General features: G+C 33.1%; 2 protein-coding genes across 8 annotated transcripts in view; one reads left to right on the forward strand and one right to left on the reverse strand.

Moving 5' to 3' along the window:
• LOC117428102 (protein FAM227B-like) overlaps positions 1-13,160 on the forward strand; it is a 40,783-nt gene extending 27,623 nt beyond the window's left edge. Inside the window, exons 6-11 of one of the 5 annotated variants that reach the window (XR_009308044.1) lie at positions 6,733-6,784; positions 8,901-8,940; positions 9,625-9,782; positions 11,029-11,109; positions 12,432-12,501; positions 13,024-13,160. The gene's annotated coding sequence lies outside the window, so the exon portion shown is untranslated. Of the gene's footprint in view, positions 1-6,732; positions 6,785-8,900; positions 9,016-9,624; positions 10,892-11,028; positions 11,110-12,431; positions 12,502-13,023 lie in introns of those variants that run through there. The other 4 variants (XR_009308042.1, XR_009308043.1, XR_009308041.1 and 1 more) reach the window with 4 other exon arrangements.
• A 128-nt stretch (positions 13,161-13,288) lies between these two features.
• Positions 13,289-14,477, reverse strand: part of LOC117428098 (N-acetylgalactosamine kinase-like) — a 33,891-nt gene continuing 32,702 nt past the window's right edge. For all 3 annotated transcript variants that reach the window (XM_058995113.1, XM_034046691.3, XM_034046692.3), the window contains one exon: positions 13,289-13,595. In XM_058995113.1, coding sequence (XP_058851096.1) covers positions 13,388-13,595 — 208 coding nt within the window. In that variant the 3' untranslated portion in view covers positions 13,289-13,387. The remainder of the gene's footprint in view (positions 13,596-14,477) is intronic.

Raw genomic sequence — 14,477 nt, forward strand, 5'->3', positions numbered from 1 at the left:
ACTTCAGAAGTTGACATAGTACTTAATGGTCTATTCCCCAAGGGAGCAGAAAGCATTGCATGCTGGCTGTAGTGTGAGAACCTTTTGCACTGTAGGCAAGTCTGCTTTTCTTAAAGCAATCAGCACTTATCAACACCTGATCTATTTATATAAATAATTTCTAGATTACTTTTAGAAAACTCCAGAAGGGGATGGCATGTTTTTTTTATGCTTACATAACTTATATTTCTAATGAATAAAAAAAATTAAAAAATAACTTCTTTTTAAATTAAAGAAAGGTATTCGACTATTTGCCTTTACCGTGAATAGAACAGCTATTCGATTGATGATTTGATCTGGTATTGGTATTTATGTGTTTTGATCTAAGGTTGAAGTCATTTCCCTGCCAGAACCATGCTTTGCTTAATTGAACACTGGAATGCATTTTACAAGACCATTTGCCAATATGCTTCAAAAGTGATACTTCTCATAAGTTAATGATTTTCCTGACTGTCAAATAAGTTGTTGATGCTTTGATAGCAGGTTAAAATCCCCAAAGCTATTTTTCAGCTGCAAAGTCACCAATGGAATATTGTTTTCAAATGTTCAGCTGCTTTATGATCATTGGTAATGAATTTCATATTGACTTGCCCAAGCTAGGTTAAATGGGTATGATAAATAAACATACCTTAGTTGGTTCAAGGGCCCCTAAACATGATTTGTGTTGAGAGAACTTGACAAGTACAAAGGGGAATTATTCAGAGAAAATACAAATATTATTCTCCTCTCTGGTCCTTATGGAATTAGTTATGTTTGAAGGTTGCAGAAACACGTTATATTTCTCGGGTGATTCTCTTGTGAACCCTAAAGCAATTATATACTTTATTAGGAAATCAATTTGTATGGCAATGTACCAATTAATAAGATACATGTTCATGGCCTGCAGGGATAGTTGGGCACAAAGTTCCTTTTGAAATCTGCACATCAGTTTAGTTCAGGTGCTGCAAAAATACGGTTTCTGCTATGGTTTATAGTATTTCTCTGTGTTCTTAATACTGTACCAGATGGCCATTGTCATACAGGTTGTTTAAGTTTATTGTTTTAAATTGATGCCTGTTGCATGTGGATCAAAGAGTGCCTAGTAAGGAGAACCAAATTACAAGTGATTAAAGTTTACAGTAGCAGAGGAAGTATTGAGCCTACAGGCACACAGGCCCTGCGTGAGTACACCTCTTTAATTTCTACCAGCCCTTCTGTTTTTATGGTAAATTGATTATTGACAAGAACATGGGAACTCTGGAAATTATTTGCACATTTAGCAAACATGTTAGAAACAATAAAACTTTGCCCTTTTATTTTAATGGACTACCATTGTTAAACCTGTTACAGTTAATAAAATCTAAGTGCACTCGGTGGGTTTATTGCAATATGACACGCAACCATACAAGCTACAACCTAGTCAAAATCCTGCTGGCTTCCAAAACAAATAGTCAAATAATATGCTTCTGGATTTAATATTGGAAATAATATTCAAATGTGATTCCATTCTTAATCATAGCTTAAGAATATTAAAACCCTGACATGCAATTAAAAGTGTATACTATGACAAGAAACTGAATAATTGCCAAATAAACAGTCTTATATATATATATATTTATTGTGCTGCATATATTTTTGTGGTTCAACATGTGCAAGAATTTGCGTCCTTGATGGCAAAAAACCATTAGCTTGTCTATTTAGGGCTTTTCATCTCAGAAAACTATTAAGCTCCTTTTATTTGTGACCTGTCTAAACTCATTAGGGAGGTAGACAGTCATGAAACCTGTGTGGCATGACAATCACAACTGTTGCTTTGAAGGCATGAACTCCAATTAACTCTGTATCTTAATAAAGGTTGATTGGAAGTATAATATCATGAACTTGGTTAATGGAATGCATCTTAATACACTTCTAAAACAGAATCCTTGCAATATAAACTGATGCTGTTATTTTTTTCATTTCTTATCATTTCAAAGGATGAATAAAATGGATTACCAGTAAATGCTATGTCCTTATTTAGTGTATGAGCCACATGAAAACAACTTCAGTATGTTACCAACAACAATATAGTGTATTCGCACTACAGATTTAAAAAAAATGGATTAAGTGCTGATGAAAAGTGGTTAATGGATGGACTAACATAAAACAAGCTGTACACTTATTTAAGTCCTGGCCTGTGGGACAACCCCTGCTATTCAGTCCTGGGATGAAATTAACAGTTCCAGTCTGCTGAGGACTGAAAAGTTAAGATACTAAACCAAATACATTTCACTTGTGACAGATAAATCCAAAATTTGTACGAACCCCAATGCAGAATATCACCACGAGTTTTGCCAGTGATGAAAAATGTAGACTTGTAAGACATACTGTATATTAATGTTACGCTTAGATATTTTAAAGTAAACCTTATCTATGATCTTTATCAATTGAAACTGTATTTATTAGATGTCAATGTTATAGTAATATGCTGTCCATAGTTTGATAATTGTTTATTAAGCATACAGATAGTGCAAATAGTGCATTTCTGTAATGTAACAGGGATGCTATTTTAAAGTTAAAAGTAATCACAACGTCACAAACAACACTGCACTACAGTATGTCTCAAAAACATTCTGAAGTGCTACATAGTACAGTTGACTAATGCCCATAGAGTCTACCATCTCTTTAATTCAGCTTATTCCTAGCTCTTCTAAAATACAACGCAACATGCAATTCCATGTGTTTACTTACATTTAGTAGAACTCTTTAGCTGTGATCTTTGCTGAAACAGGGATCTTCATCTTTAGCATCAGGCTGCTTTTCCCCACAGCATATTGCAAAGTGTTTGAGAAACTGTTTCCTTGACAAATGAAAGCTTCTCTTCCTTGATCCTAGCAGAAGTATGTGTTTATGCAACAAAAGGTGATAGATTGTAACAGCTTACCAACATGAGTGAGGTGTGGAAAATCTCAGTAGTAGTGAAGAGCTATTTGTCTTCTGCTACCCATTTCTCTCAGACATGGCAGAACTATAAAAATATCCTTTAAACCTTTTACCTCAGTTATTTTTTTTTTTAAATATAAAATCTAACCCCCTAGCATTTGCAGTGGTGTTTAAGATTACCTTGTAACTGAATTATTTAATTTGGTATCTTTTTAAGTAGAAAATTACCTCTTAAAAGGCTTAGTGGGTGTTTTTTTTTAAATTACAAACCCAAGCATGGAACTCTGGATTAGTATACTTGCAAATTAATATACCGTATGTTTTCTAGCCCAACATGTATTTTTTAATTGTTGCAAACCACATATTTATTTTAAACCATGCCATGTGGTTAGCATGTATAGATTATTAGCATAGCACTGACCGGTATATTTAACAAGATGCTAATTATCAAAGAAAAGCTGGTGCCGAAGAAGATTAGTATTACTCAGGGTTAATCAATACAAGATGAACAAATCCCACACAGCTCACATACATGTAATCGTTTTATGTTTTGAAGTGCACCATATAAAAGATACATTTTACAGAATTACTTTGTAAAGGGTGTTTTTTCAAAGCAAGTAATGCAATATCATGTTTTGTGGAAGGATCAAAAGGTACTGTACCTGCTGACATTACATGTAGAGAATGCAATGAATCAGTTGTCCGTTACTCGAAACACATGCAAGGTCTCAGGTTTGAACTTTGGTTCTTATTTCATTATTTTTATTTCCTTCCAATTTTGTAGTTTTGATGCATTGTTAATGTAACTGCTCCTTATATGGTGTGATTATTGCACAATTTGACAGATTTTTATTTCACGCATGTAATTCCTTTTCTGAATGTACAAATGAGTAAGGATGTCTGGTAATTAATTTTTAGTACCATAAAGTGTCAATGCTTTTTTGAAAGCTAAATAGAAGCGTTTCCAAGCAGTTTTACTGTTACGATAATGTGGTGCAATTACCTTAATGTAATGCATTGTTTTAAACAAAACTAGTTATATTTCTGATAGAATATGATCATGTGATTACAAGAAAGCCTCATTCTAGAACTAAGCATACATAATAAAGCCTTTTTTTAAATAAAATGTTCTCTTCTTAGTAAGGCTTAAAAAAAAAAAAAAACCTCCATATGTTACTATCAATAACTTTCACATTCTATTTACAGCTGATATACATATTGGTGCAGGCAATTTAATACCTTTCTTTATATGATTCTTTATCTTTTCAGTCCTACGAGATTGCTGTTATGATGAAATATGTGATATGTACAGTACTGTAGCATCTGGTATTTATTTTGTCCTAATTGTACGAAGGACAGTTTCTACAGTACATGAGATCATCTGTTTGCTTAGATATTTAACATAAAAAATGAAGCTAAACATAACAGAAAATCTGAAAACCTGCCAGTAATAAAAAAAAGACAAAGAAATGTGTGTGAAATATGATGGCATCAGAGATGGTGATGATCACTGTAAATTTGTCAGAATTTGTATTGTCAAACCTATATAATCGTTTATGTTCTAGTGACCTTACCTTAAAAAAAAATAAACAATACATGTTTTTAAATGCAATAGAATATGACTGTAAAATGTAAAGTGTTCTTTTAAAATGCAATAGAATATCACTAGTCTAGACTAATATTAAGATTCAGAGATAAGACAGAATAAATAACATTCAGTTAATGGGATTATTTATTCAAGAAAGAAAAAAACTGAAAAAGTAATCTCTAACACTACCATTTTTTTACTTACAAAATATTTATATACTGTATCAACGTTCAAAAGCCTAAACCAACTGCTACTTATAATAGTAATTGTATTGGAAACCTCCCACAATTATATTTTAATGATATCTAATGATAGCTTCATTGTCTTTCTTTCTTAACAAGTTCTCTGGCTGCCAATATTTGGAAATCTGCACTGAATTAGGATTTCATTCTACAAGCTTGACAGTGTCTGTACTGTAATTTACAACCCTTAAAATACTAATACACATTTTTGTTAGCAGTTGGCTTTGAGTTTTAGCTTGTGGAAAAGTGGACTTTTTTGGGGTTAGCAACCGACACCTATTTACAAAACAAGTATGCAAGCAAAGCAAAATGGAAATGTTTAATGAAAGCATTTGTAAGGCTTGCTGAAAATGAAGGAAAATATATTTAAGCAAAACTCAATTTGCTAAATGACTACTTCTTGCAAAACAATCAATTTTAATTTGAAAATGAATCCAGAAATGACAAGAAAAATTGCAAAATGCAAAACCAGGATTCCTCTTCTGTGCAGGAAATTAGTCCAATACAATATCAAGCGGGAGCCAAATAGAATTTGGCTTCTGTACAAGCCTGTTTGAATGCTATCATATATGTCATTTGTAATACTATATTTTGTTTGTTTGTAATGTTTTGCATTAAATATTGGATTTTTTTGTATTCTGGCTGTGCTGCCTGCCAACAGAATGTACATGAAATGAGATGGACCATTCCTGTGTAATTGCTTTAAAATTAATACAAAACATATGATATTTAACGTTTTCTTTTAGATGCATTCTAATAAAAAGTGTATTTCTTGCATATGCACTGTTTGAAATTGACAACCATTATATAACTAGAAAATATAAATATTTCAAATCACCACTAAATAAAAAGTATGCATAAAGCATATGCTTTATGTGATATTATTTATAATGAAAATGTTATTTTTTTATTTATACAGTATACATTTGTTTATTTATCTTATTAAATTCTAAACAAAAATATAGTTCCTGCAATATTTTAGGAAATACTGAGTTTTAAAATGGGTAAATAAAAAACATAAATCTTAGTTGAAGTGACATGTTTATTATTATTTATTTCTTAGCAGATGCCCTTATCCAGGGCGACTTACAATTGTTACAAGATATCACATTATTATTACATACAATTACCCATTTATACAGTTGGTCTTTTTTTACTGGAGCAAGCGTACAGCAGCAGTATCCCCCACCTGGGTTGAATTTACAACCCTCAGGTCAAGAGTCCAGATCCCTAACCACTACTCCACACTGCTGCCTGTTTAGTTATAACAGTTTGGTAAGGCTGATCATCATAGCCCTAGCAGTAAAAACAGCCTATAAAATCCATCGAGCTTTCCCTAACTGTACCAAAGCAAAGAATTAGCTTTACAACTTCACATGCTTCAAGTTTCTGTAATCTCTATCACTATCTCAAGCCCTACTGTTTCTGAACTGGCCCTGTTGTTTCCTCCAGTCCAGTCTTCTAGCCCTGACCCAGTGAGGTCATCCATGTAGACATGGAGGGGAAGAATCAGTAACCCTTCCAGCAGTCCCAACTTCTTGATTTCTCAGCCTGTCATGCAGAGCGTGATTGAGAAGTAAGCCAGCTACCAATGTTGAGATGCTATCTGGTTATCTGGCATGAATTCCAGCAGTTTGTAGATTAGATTAGACACTTCCTTCTTCCCATCAATAAAGATAGCTCTCGATATCCCAAAAGTTTCACACAGCTTTTAAGAAACTTGAAGTGAAACGTTTTTTTATTTCATGATTTCTTTCAATTAACAACGATTTCCTCAGAAATGAAGATACAGCCTTTCACCACAAAACTTTTTAAAATCACTGTTTATTACAAATAACAACCGGAGATAAGCCAAAAAAATAAATAAATAAATATAAAGTATGCATATATTGCCTCTGTCATACAGAACATCATTTAGAGGTGATGTGTGGATTACAATTACTGTACATATTTTTATTTTAGATAATATAATTGATGACAGCACTTTCTGGCTGAAAATCTAATCTGTGAATCTGTGAGTATTTTACAAAGTCATTTTTTTCAATACATGTCTCAAGCCAAAATGTGATGTGGTATCAAATGAACATTAGACTTCTTAACCTGTGTATGATATCGTTGTTAAGCTATGAATCAAAGGTAATAAATGGGCAGGTTTAGTTTCAATGTGCAGGGAGTATAAGCACAAAATGAATACAATCATTTAACACATGATAACATTATTTTGTATACAACTGCAGTCCATGGCAGAACTTTTCCAAATTGTAAATTATACAAAGCTGGCAAAATGTAAAGTTCTAAATTCCTTAGGCAGTCAAGACTATGGGTCAGTGGTAATGTTACAATACCAATGCATTAAACAAATGAACTCTTATGCCACATTTGGGAATTACTAAATACTATTTGCTTTATACCTGACAAGTAGGTTGGCACTGCTGGAAGCATTTTTTCCACTCAACCGCAAAAAAAAGGTGGCAGTGTTATTTTATTTAGTGCAGAGTGGCACGAGAAGTACTGTAATTAAAAACAGTTCTAGTTACATATACTTCAAATAACTCAATTAACTTGGATCTAATAAAGTTCTGTCAAAAATATAAACACACATGCACTTTTCAGCAGGAAGGAAATTTACATATCCTAGCTAATACACCGGCAGCTGTTTGAGATCAATGTCTTAGTTACTGTTAGAAAAATCAAATGCCTTTCCTAAAATAAATATGAGGGTGCTTTACTAGTATTAAAAAAAGAAAACTTACAATAAATTTTACATTTTTAATCCACTGCAGCTTTTTACTATTTAGAAAGTGTAATTCTAATTTGTTTTTAGATCTGCAATGAGTAAAGTACATAAGTGTCCAAAAAAATAAAAAGCTTGATCTACTAAGTTAGGGGTTTGTGCAAAGAGCATTAAGGCAAACAAGAGTTCATGAGTCTTTGGTGTTGCTGTAACTCTCATAACAGAATAGAACAGAATTGAACATGTTGATAACCTGTGGCATCACTATCAGTTGTACACAGGATAAGATGTACTGGAGTTTTGGCCAATACTTCAGTGATTGATTTATTTTTGATATGTGATTTATAATACTAAAGCCATACATAAACCTACAAGCAGAGCGATTGCTAAGTCTAATGAAACTTGCTGCAGTCTCTGTACTGTACTTTCTGTTTTAACAGAATGTAATAATTAGCAAGTACATCTAAATGTTACCTTCTGTCCCACTGTAGCAGGTGCATAGATAAATAGATAGATCGATTTGAAGTAATATTGCATAACAATTTAGTCTGCTAATCGACTATGAAGGATTATTCATTTTGAACCCAGTACCATTCCCTTTCGTGTCTTGGCTCCCGAATACAAACTTATGTCGAGACGTTTATATTATTATGCGCAATGATAATTCGAATGGTGCTCTGACTTGCAGCTAATGAAAAGTCCTTCCAGTTGGCAACAGGCACACCTATCCCCTGCAGCGCTGTGTTCACTTCAGCCTGATCCATAGCGGATGCTCATTTCAATAAATATTTAATTTGTAAACATTTTGGAAAACCCGATAAAGAGGGTATGGGGGCCAAAATGTTAAAACTTACAACTACACACTACACTACACTAGTCAGGGGGGACACTAGTCTTGGGTTATAGGATGGTGGAATACCGGCACATGTAGAAGCTGAGGTCTGTTTGAGTGCTACGAGTATAGATGTAACCCATATAACTATTATATACTGCTTAATTAGTAATACACAAGTTAGTCCATTGTCAATTTCATTGCAAAGGGAAAAGGTTGTTAAAGAGAATACCATTAAGTGGGTGAGGTATGTGACTTTGCAGTTGAATGCAATACCGAGAGGTGCCACAGGTATGATTTCTTAAAGCAGGTGACGTCAACCATGCTGATATGGAGAATAAATCAAAGACCTGCAAATTCGAGCAGCATCATCACTTATATATTACAAAGTGTGCGTCTATCTCAAACCTCTTTAAATCAAGAGGCCCAGTAAACACAACAGCATAAAGCCTGCACGTGCTTGTGTGACATGACATTTAATCACCCAGGGAAATGAGAATAGAACACAGAAATCTCAAATATAAATCTGACAGCAAAACAAACTCACTTTTTATTTTTTTTCAGCAATGGACTTCAACTTTGAGGAATTAATAAAAGATACAAGGTATATACAGATACTAGACACAACTTCAACAACTACAACGGGGAGGAAGACAGATGATTTGTCAAATCTAGAGAGGTTGGAACTCCCTGTTGACCTTTTACATGTGTTTAATGTATTGAACCCACCCTTAGATCCTAAACATGAAAAGGACTACCTTTGTATCTGTCCATTTTTTAAAGGCATTGGTATCTTCAGTCCTCTTATGCTTCAAAAATAATAACTTGTATGGTACAGTATCTGGGTGTTTTCTGTGTAAAATATGCCTAAGCGATGAGATGACTGAGCCACGTCCTATTAGTAAAACAAAAAGGGTCATACTGGGCAATTAATATTCATCTTTGTAGCTGTTTTAGATTATGTTTAATGTGCTGAACAATATATTTGACAGGAAGAAATAGTTTATGGATATTTTTGTGTTTTGTCTTTTTTTAATTTACAAAAAAATCTATATTATGTAGAAGGCATTGTTACTTTTTTTTAAAAAATTTATACCACACTAAGCAAAATGGTATCTGTTTGTATCAACTTGATATTGAAATGCATTATAAAATAAATATTAAACCTATTTTACAAAAATATAATTTGTCTATGAAATGAATGTACCTTTAGCTTAAAAAAATAATAGTTACAATTACATATATGTATGTATGTATGGATGTTTACTTTGCTTTTCTGTTGTTTTAGTCTCATTACATTGGCCCAGGTCCAGAATTTCAACAAGTGCTTTTCAATCCTGGTGGTCGGAGCCCCCTAGTAGCCCACTATCTTCAAATGCAGGGCATTGCTCACCCTGCAGCCTTCGCCAGACCTTATATAAAGAGGACAGAAATCAGCAAAATACTGTATCCTTTTTAAATTCTGAAGTAGCTAATCATGTCTGAACAACAACAAACTGGTTAAGAGGCAGACAGGCTTTTGAATTACTTTATTAATGTTCTAAAGTGTTCTGAAGCTTCAAATGTAACTTCAGTTCCTTTCTTTTACATTTCCTTTACTGTTTTCTGGTGTATGTGCAATAATCTGACTGGTTCTGGGTTCTGTTGCTCTAAAATGGAGTTATTTTTAACTGGTTTAGGGCTTACTTTGAGCTTGCCTGAAGAATATACCCACTCTTTAATAAAAAAAAAAAAGAATATTAATTCATAATCTTTATGAATAGGGACCATGTAACTCATTCATGATTTAATATAACGTGTCAAATATTAGAGATATTATGTGTTGTAATTTTACCTTGTACATGACTTATTTACAAGACTTTCGGAATTGAAGTTCTTCTTCATAATTCGTTTAATCCTTCCTAAATGTATAATTACTGCCAGCAGACTCTTTTTTAGCAGATTATCTGACTATAGAATCAACATTAGTGCTGTATTTCCCAAAGGCATCCTCTTCATGGAGATCATCATTGTTATGGTGGTTTAACAATCGTGTTTCTTTGCGTGCCAAAATACTTCCAGATGATAGCTTTTGGGAATCCCACACTGCAACTGTTTTACAGTTACCTATAGGGTGTTTTGTTAATGAGTTCATGAACCATATTTGACTCATGTGGTAATAAGGGTCTCATGGCTATACATTTACATAAAGGTAGCCTCACTACCCTCCGTTAGGGTAAATTACAAACAGCTGTATTTCAAACAATGTAGGTCATTTTGTTTGTTCTTTTTAACCTTCTCCTTACATTTTATTTATGTTTTGAATTTGTGGTTCTGGTTCTCCAATATTGAGATTCAATGTGTGATTTCACTATAGTAATCTATGATCAACATGCAGTTAAATATAAAATGTACTGGAATCAGTTACTTTAAAGTAAACAGTAGCCTGTCCATTGTTTTATTTTCTCATTCCATAAAGTTCACCTTTGTTGGCTTCACCTGCTCTCTATACAATAAATAATTTGTCAAATTGAGTAAAATTATATGTACGTTATTTTTGTGATTTACATTTTTGCTTTTGTGTTCTCAATGCCTTACAGTATATTACATCATGAAATAGTAAGATTAAAGGGAAATGTACACTGCTGATTGATTTCTTAGTGTAGCAAAACTTCACAAAATAGGTATCATTTAACTTTAACTACAACCAAAGCACACCATGCACACAAACTTACCAAGATGCTATCGGTAAGAATCGTAAGTTCCACAAGAAACGTCTACAGGATTATGTTAAGTAAGTTTAAACCTTACTTCCTCAGTTATGTCTATACATATTAGGTATTAAAGCTAGAAATTGTGCACATTTGTTAAATGCAGAAACATTTCTAGATTTTATTTAGCAATATTTTTTTTTGCTGGTTACGTGAACAGACCCAGGAGGAGATTTTGGAAATACAAAAAGAAAGGATTCGTAACAACTTGACTTTTAACAGGTTTGACCATTGTCTTTTATATCATTCAAATCGAAGCCTGATTTTACCATCTCCATTCAATCTAAGTATGTAAGCTAATACAGTACACAATCATTTACTTATAGCCTCTAAAGTGGATCTCTTAATTATACAGATAACTGTTAATTGGATTGAAACCAGAACACCTATACAGAACCATCAAAGGAAGAAGTGTGTCACACAGAGGAACCATTTATTTAGATCTAGCCATTAACAAAGTACTTCTTCAACAGTAGTTCAAGCTCTAATTAGTTATGTAACTCCAAGGGTTTAGACTAAAGAGTGACTTGGTATTAGGGATTTTAGATTAGTTTAGTTCCCTAAACCTTTATACTTTAAAGATTACACATGTTTAAATGTTAAACTAATATATTTGTCGACTTGACATATCACAGAACTGTTAACCTAATGTATTTCTGTTTCAATAATCAAATCCTGGTGACTTTTTAAAACTCAGAAGTAAAAGATGTATATCATACAGGGGCTGAGTGTTGCAGAGGACAGGTTAATGGTTACATTCTGGTGTATTTTGAGAGAAGATGACATGATTGAAAGCCATATTGAGTCCACAGGTGTCTTTAAATGTATAGGTTTTATAAAGTTACCATGATGTGATGACTGAAACAGAAAATGATATACAGATAAATGCCAAGTAACCAAGCTGCTCTTTAAAGGAACCCCAGTTGTTTACCTAATAATAATATTTGTATACAGTATGCAGTTTTTTTTTTTTTTTTTTTTTAACTTCCCTGTGTTTTAGTATGCAGTTTGCTATAAGTGTAGCAAGTACTAAAAAAATCTAGTAAAAAAAATTCAACATGTAAATTAACAAAAACAACCAATTGAAATATCAGCTGGTCTGAATAATTCAACAAAAAAAAAAAAAACACTTTAAAACTAGAGTAAGGTTAGGGTGGCCACAGCGTGAACGCTTCCTAACTCATCTGTCTTAGTTATTGGGATATCATTTGAAGGTATGGTTGTATTTCAAGATGTGTATGTTCTTTTGGTTTATATAGAACTGTGCTACAAAAACGGGAAAGAGAATTTAAGAAATACAATTTTTGGTGGTTTTTATTTTTTTATATATTTTTTTATTTATTAGGACGGAAAGAGCAATTATTATGAACCCTGATGAAGTAAAGATCCAGAGCGAATTGTTGGTTGAGAAATGGGTATGTTTCCTTGCTTGGGTATTTGATATTGTAATGAATGACACATATAAAAATATCATCCAAGTAGATCACTTAAGTTTAAAAGGAAATCAAATGGCATTAAACATCTGATGAAACTTCAATACAGTACTGTGTTCGTCAGACAGAGGTGAAAGTATCCTATAACCGCACAATGTATCAGTCTTAGTAAGTTTGTGATTGGATGGGTACCCCATATATCTTAAAAATAATCCTGGACCTCTACATCCAGTCACATCAAGCTTAAACAGCTTGTAATATAATAGTCAATAGGAACTTAATATAGGACTTAATTATCTTGAACTGACAGAAGATAAGAATCTAAATTTCTAAATTGGCTAGTTTAAAAAAAAAAAAAATTACTATGATTTTTTTTGTCTTCTTTGTCCACATTTTAATAATTTTCATTTTTATGTAGCAGAAAAAGGTTACGCAACATAAACTAGTATCATAAAATCAGTTTTAGTGTTTTCCAACTAAGCATATGGTTTTCATTTTCATTAGGAACATGCAACTTTGTCCAGTAGTCGGCATCAGAGAAAGGATGAGCGTGAGACCGAAGCAGAAGAAACCAAAAAAGCAGACAGTGATTCTGAAGTTACTCCAGGCCCAGTGGAAGTATAGATTTACAAAATGTAAGGTCACTGTAAAGCCTTGTTGTCCTTGCCAAATATTGAGTTGTGCCAGTATAACATATATTTTCATTTGGCATTATATGCTGTACATTCCTAAACATTTGCTTTTCTTAATGGTTTTGCATGAGCAAATCAGTTTTTAATATTGACTTTAATAAGACTTGATCGCACTGTAGAATCCAAATAAATTGTTACATTTCAGCCATCCTAGAAATGATTTCAAATTAACAATTTTAAACCTCAAGTAAGACTGCAGCTCCTCCACCAGGCTTGGTGACAAATAAGCTCTGCGTTTCCAAAGCTGCTCTTCGAGCATCAGTCTTATAATATGATTCTCGTACATTTGATAGGAAGGAATCCAGCTTGTCATTGGGTACCATTGACACAGTACAGCCTCCCCACCCAGCTCCAGTCAGTCTTGATCCTACAGCACCTGATTGCCTAAACAAAAAAAAAAAAACATAATTGTAAAAAATCAGTTCAACAGCAAATTAAATACCTTTTTGTATTTTTAAATAAAATATGAAAACATCCTTATGTAACTGTTACTTCATATGTAAACTGTTTATTAGTGTTAGGACCCAGACAACATACTGCCCCATTACACTGAGGTGAGACCACTTTTGGCTCTTTTGCCAGATGCAAATCAGTTCAGATTATGCAATTGTGACTCCAGTGCAATGCGGTGAGGTAGGCATCTTCTGAGTTTTGAATGCCACAGCAATTTAACCATGAAATTCAAGAAAAGTTACAAAACTGCTAAGTTAGAACTGCAAAGGATGACCCGCAAGAACAATTCTGCAAGAAGTCAACAAAATAGTTAAAAAGCGAATGCTTTTTAAAAAGTTTTTACTAATGAAGTTATAATTAGTTATTCACTTCTCGACTAGTTATTAAACAATAGGGTTAGCGTTACCTTCACAACAGGGAACTAGTCCAGAATGTAACGTGCACTAAAAATATAGTAATATACTAACAGATTGAATAGTGTATCTGACTGCCAGTTGTAAACCGTACAATTGTATTGGGAAATTATGGATTTTCTAGATTAAATCTGAGACTTAAAAAATCAGAGGATGTGTAGTTTCTTAGTTTCCGGAAAGTCCTCTCGTGAATGAAATGTTACACTCTAATTGGCTATTGACATGATTTGTAAATTCCATTCGATCTATGCAGCAGTACAAATACCAGAATTCAAGCAGCATGCACGGATGTTTACACAGGGAGAAAAGAACAAGTAGTATGAGTATCAGTAGAAGCATAGGCTTCAGAAATACACATATCTCATTTATGCAATCTGTGATCAGTGAACATGGAAAACAG

This window comes from Acipenser ruthenus, chromosome 21 (assembly GCF_902713425.1).
Source record: "Acipenser ruthenus chromosome 21, fAciRut3.2 maternal haplotype, whole genome shotgun sequence".
Classification (NCBI taxonomy): Eukaryota; Metazoa; Chordata; class Actinopteri; order Acipenseriformes; family Acipenseridae; genus Acipenser; species Acipenser ruthenus.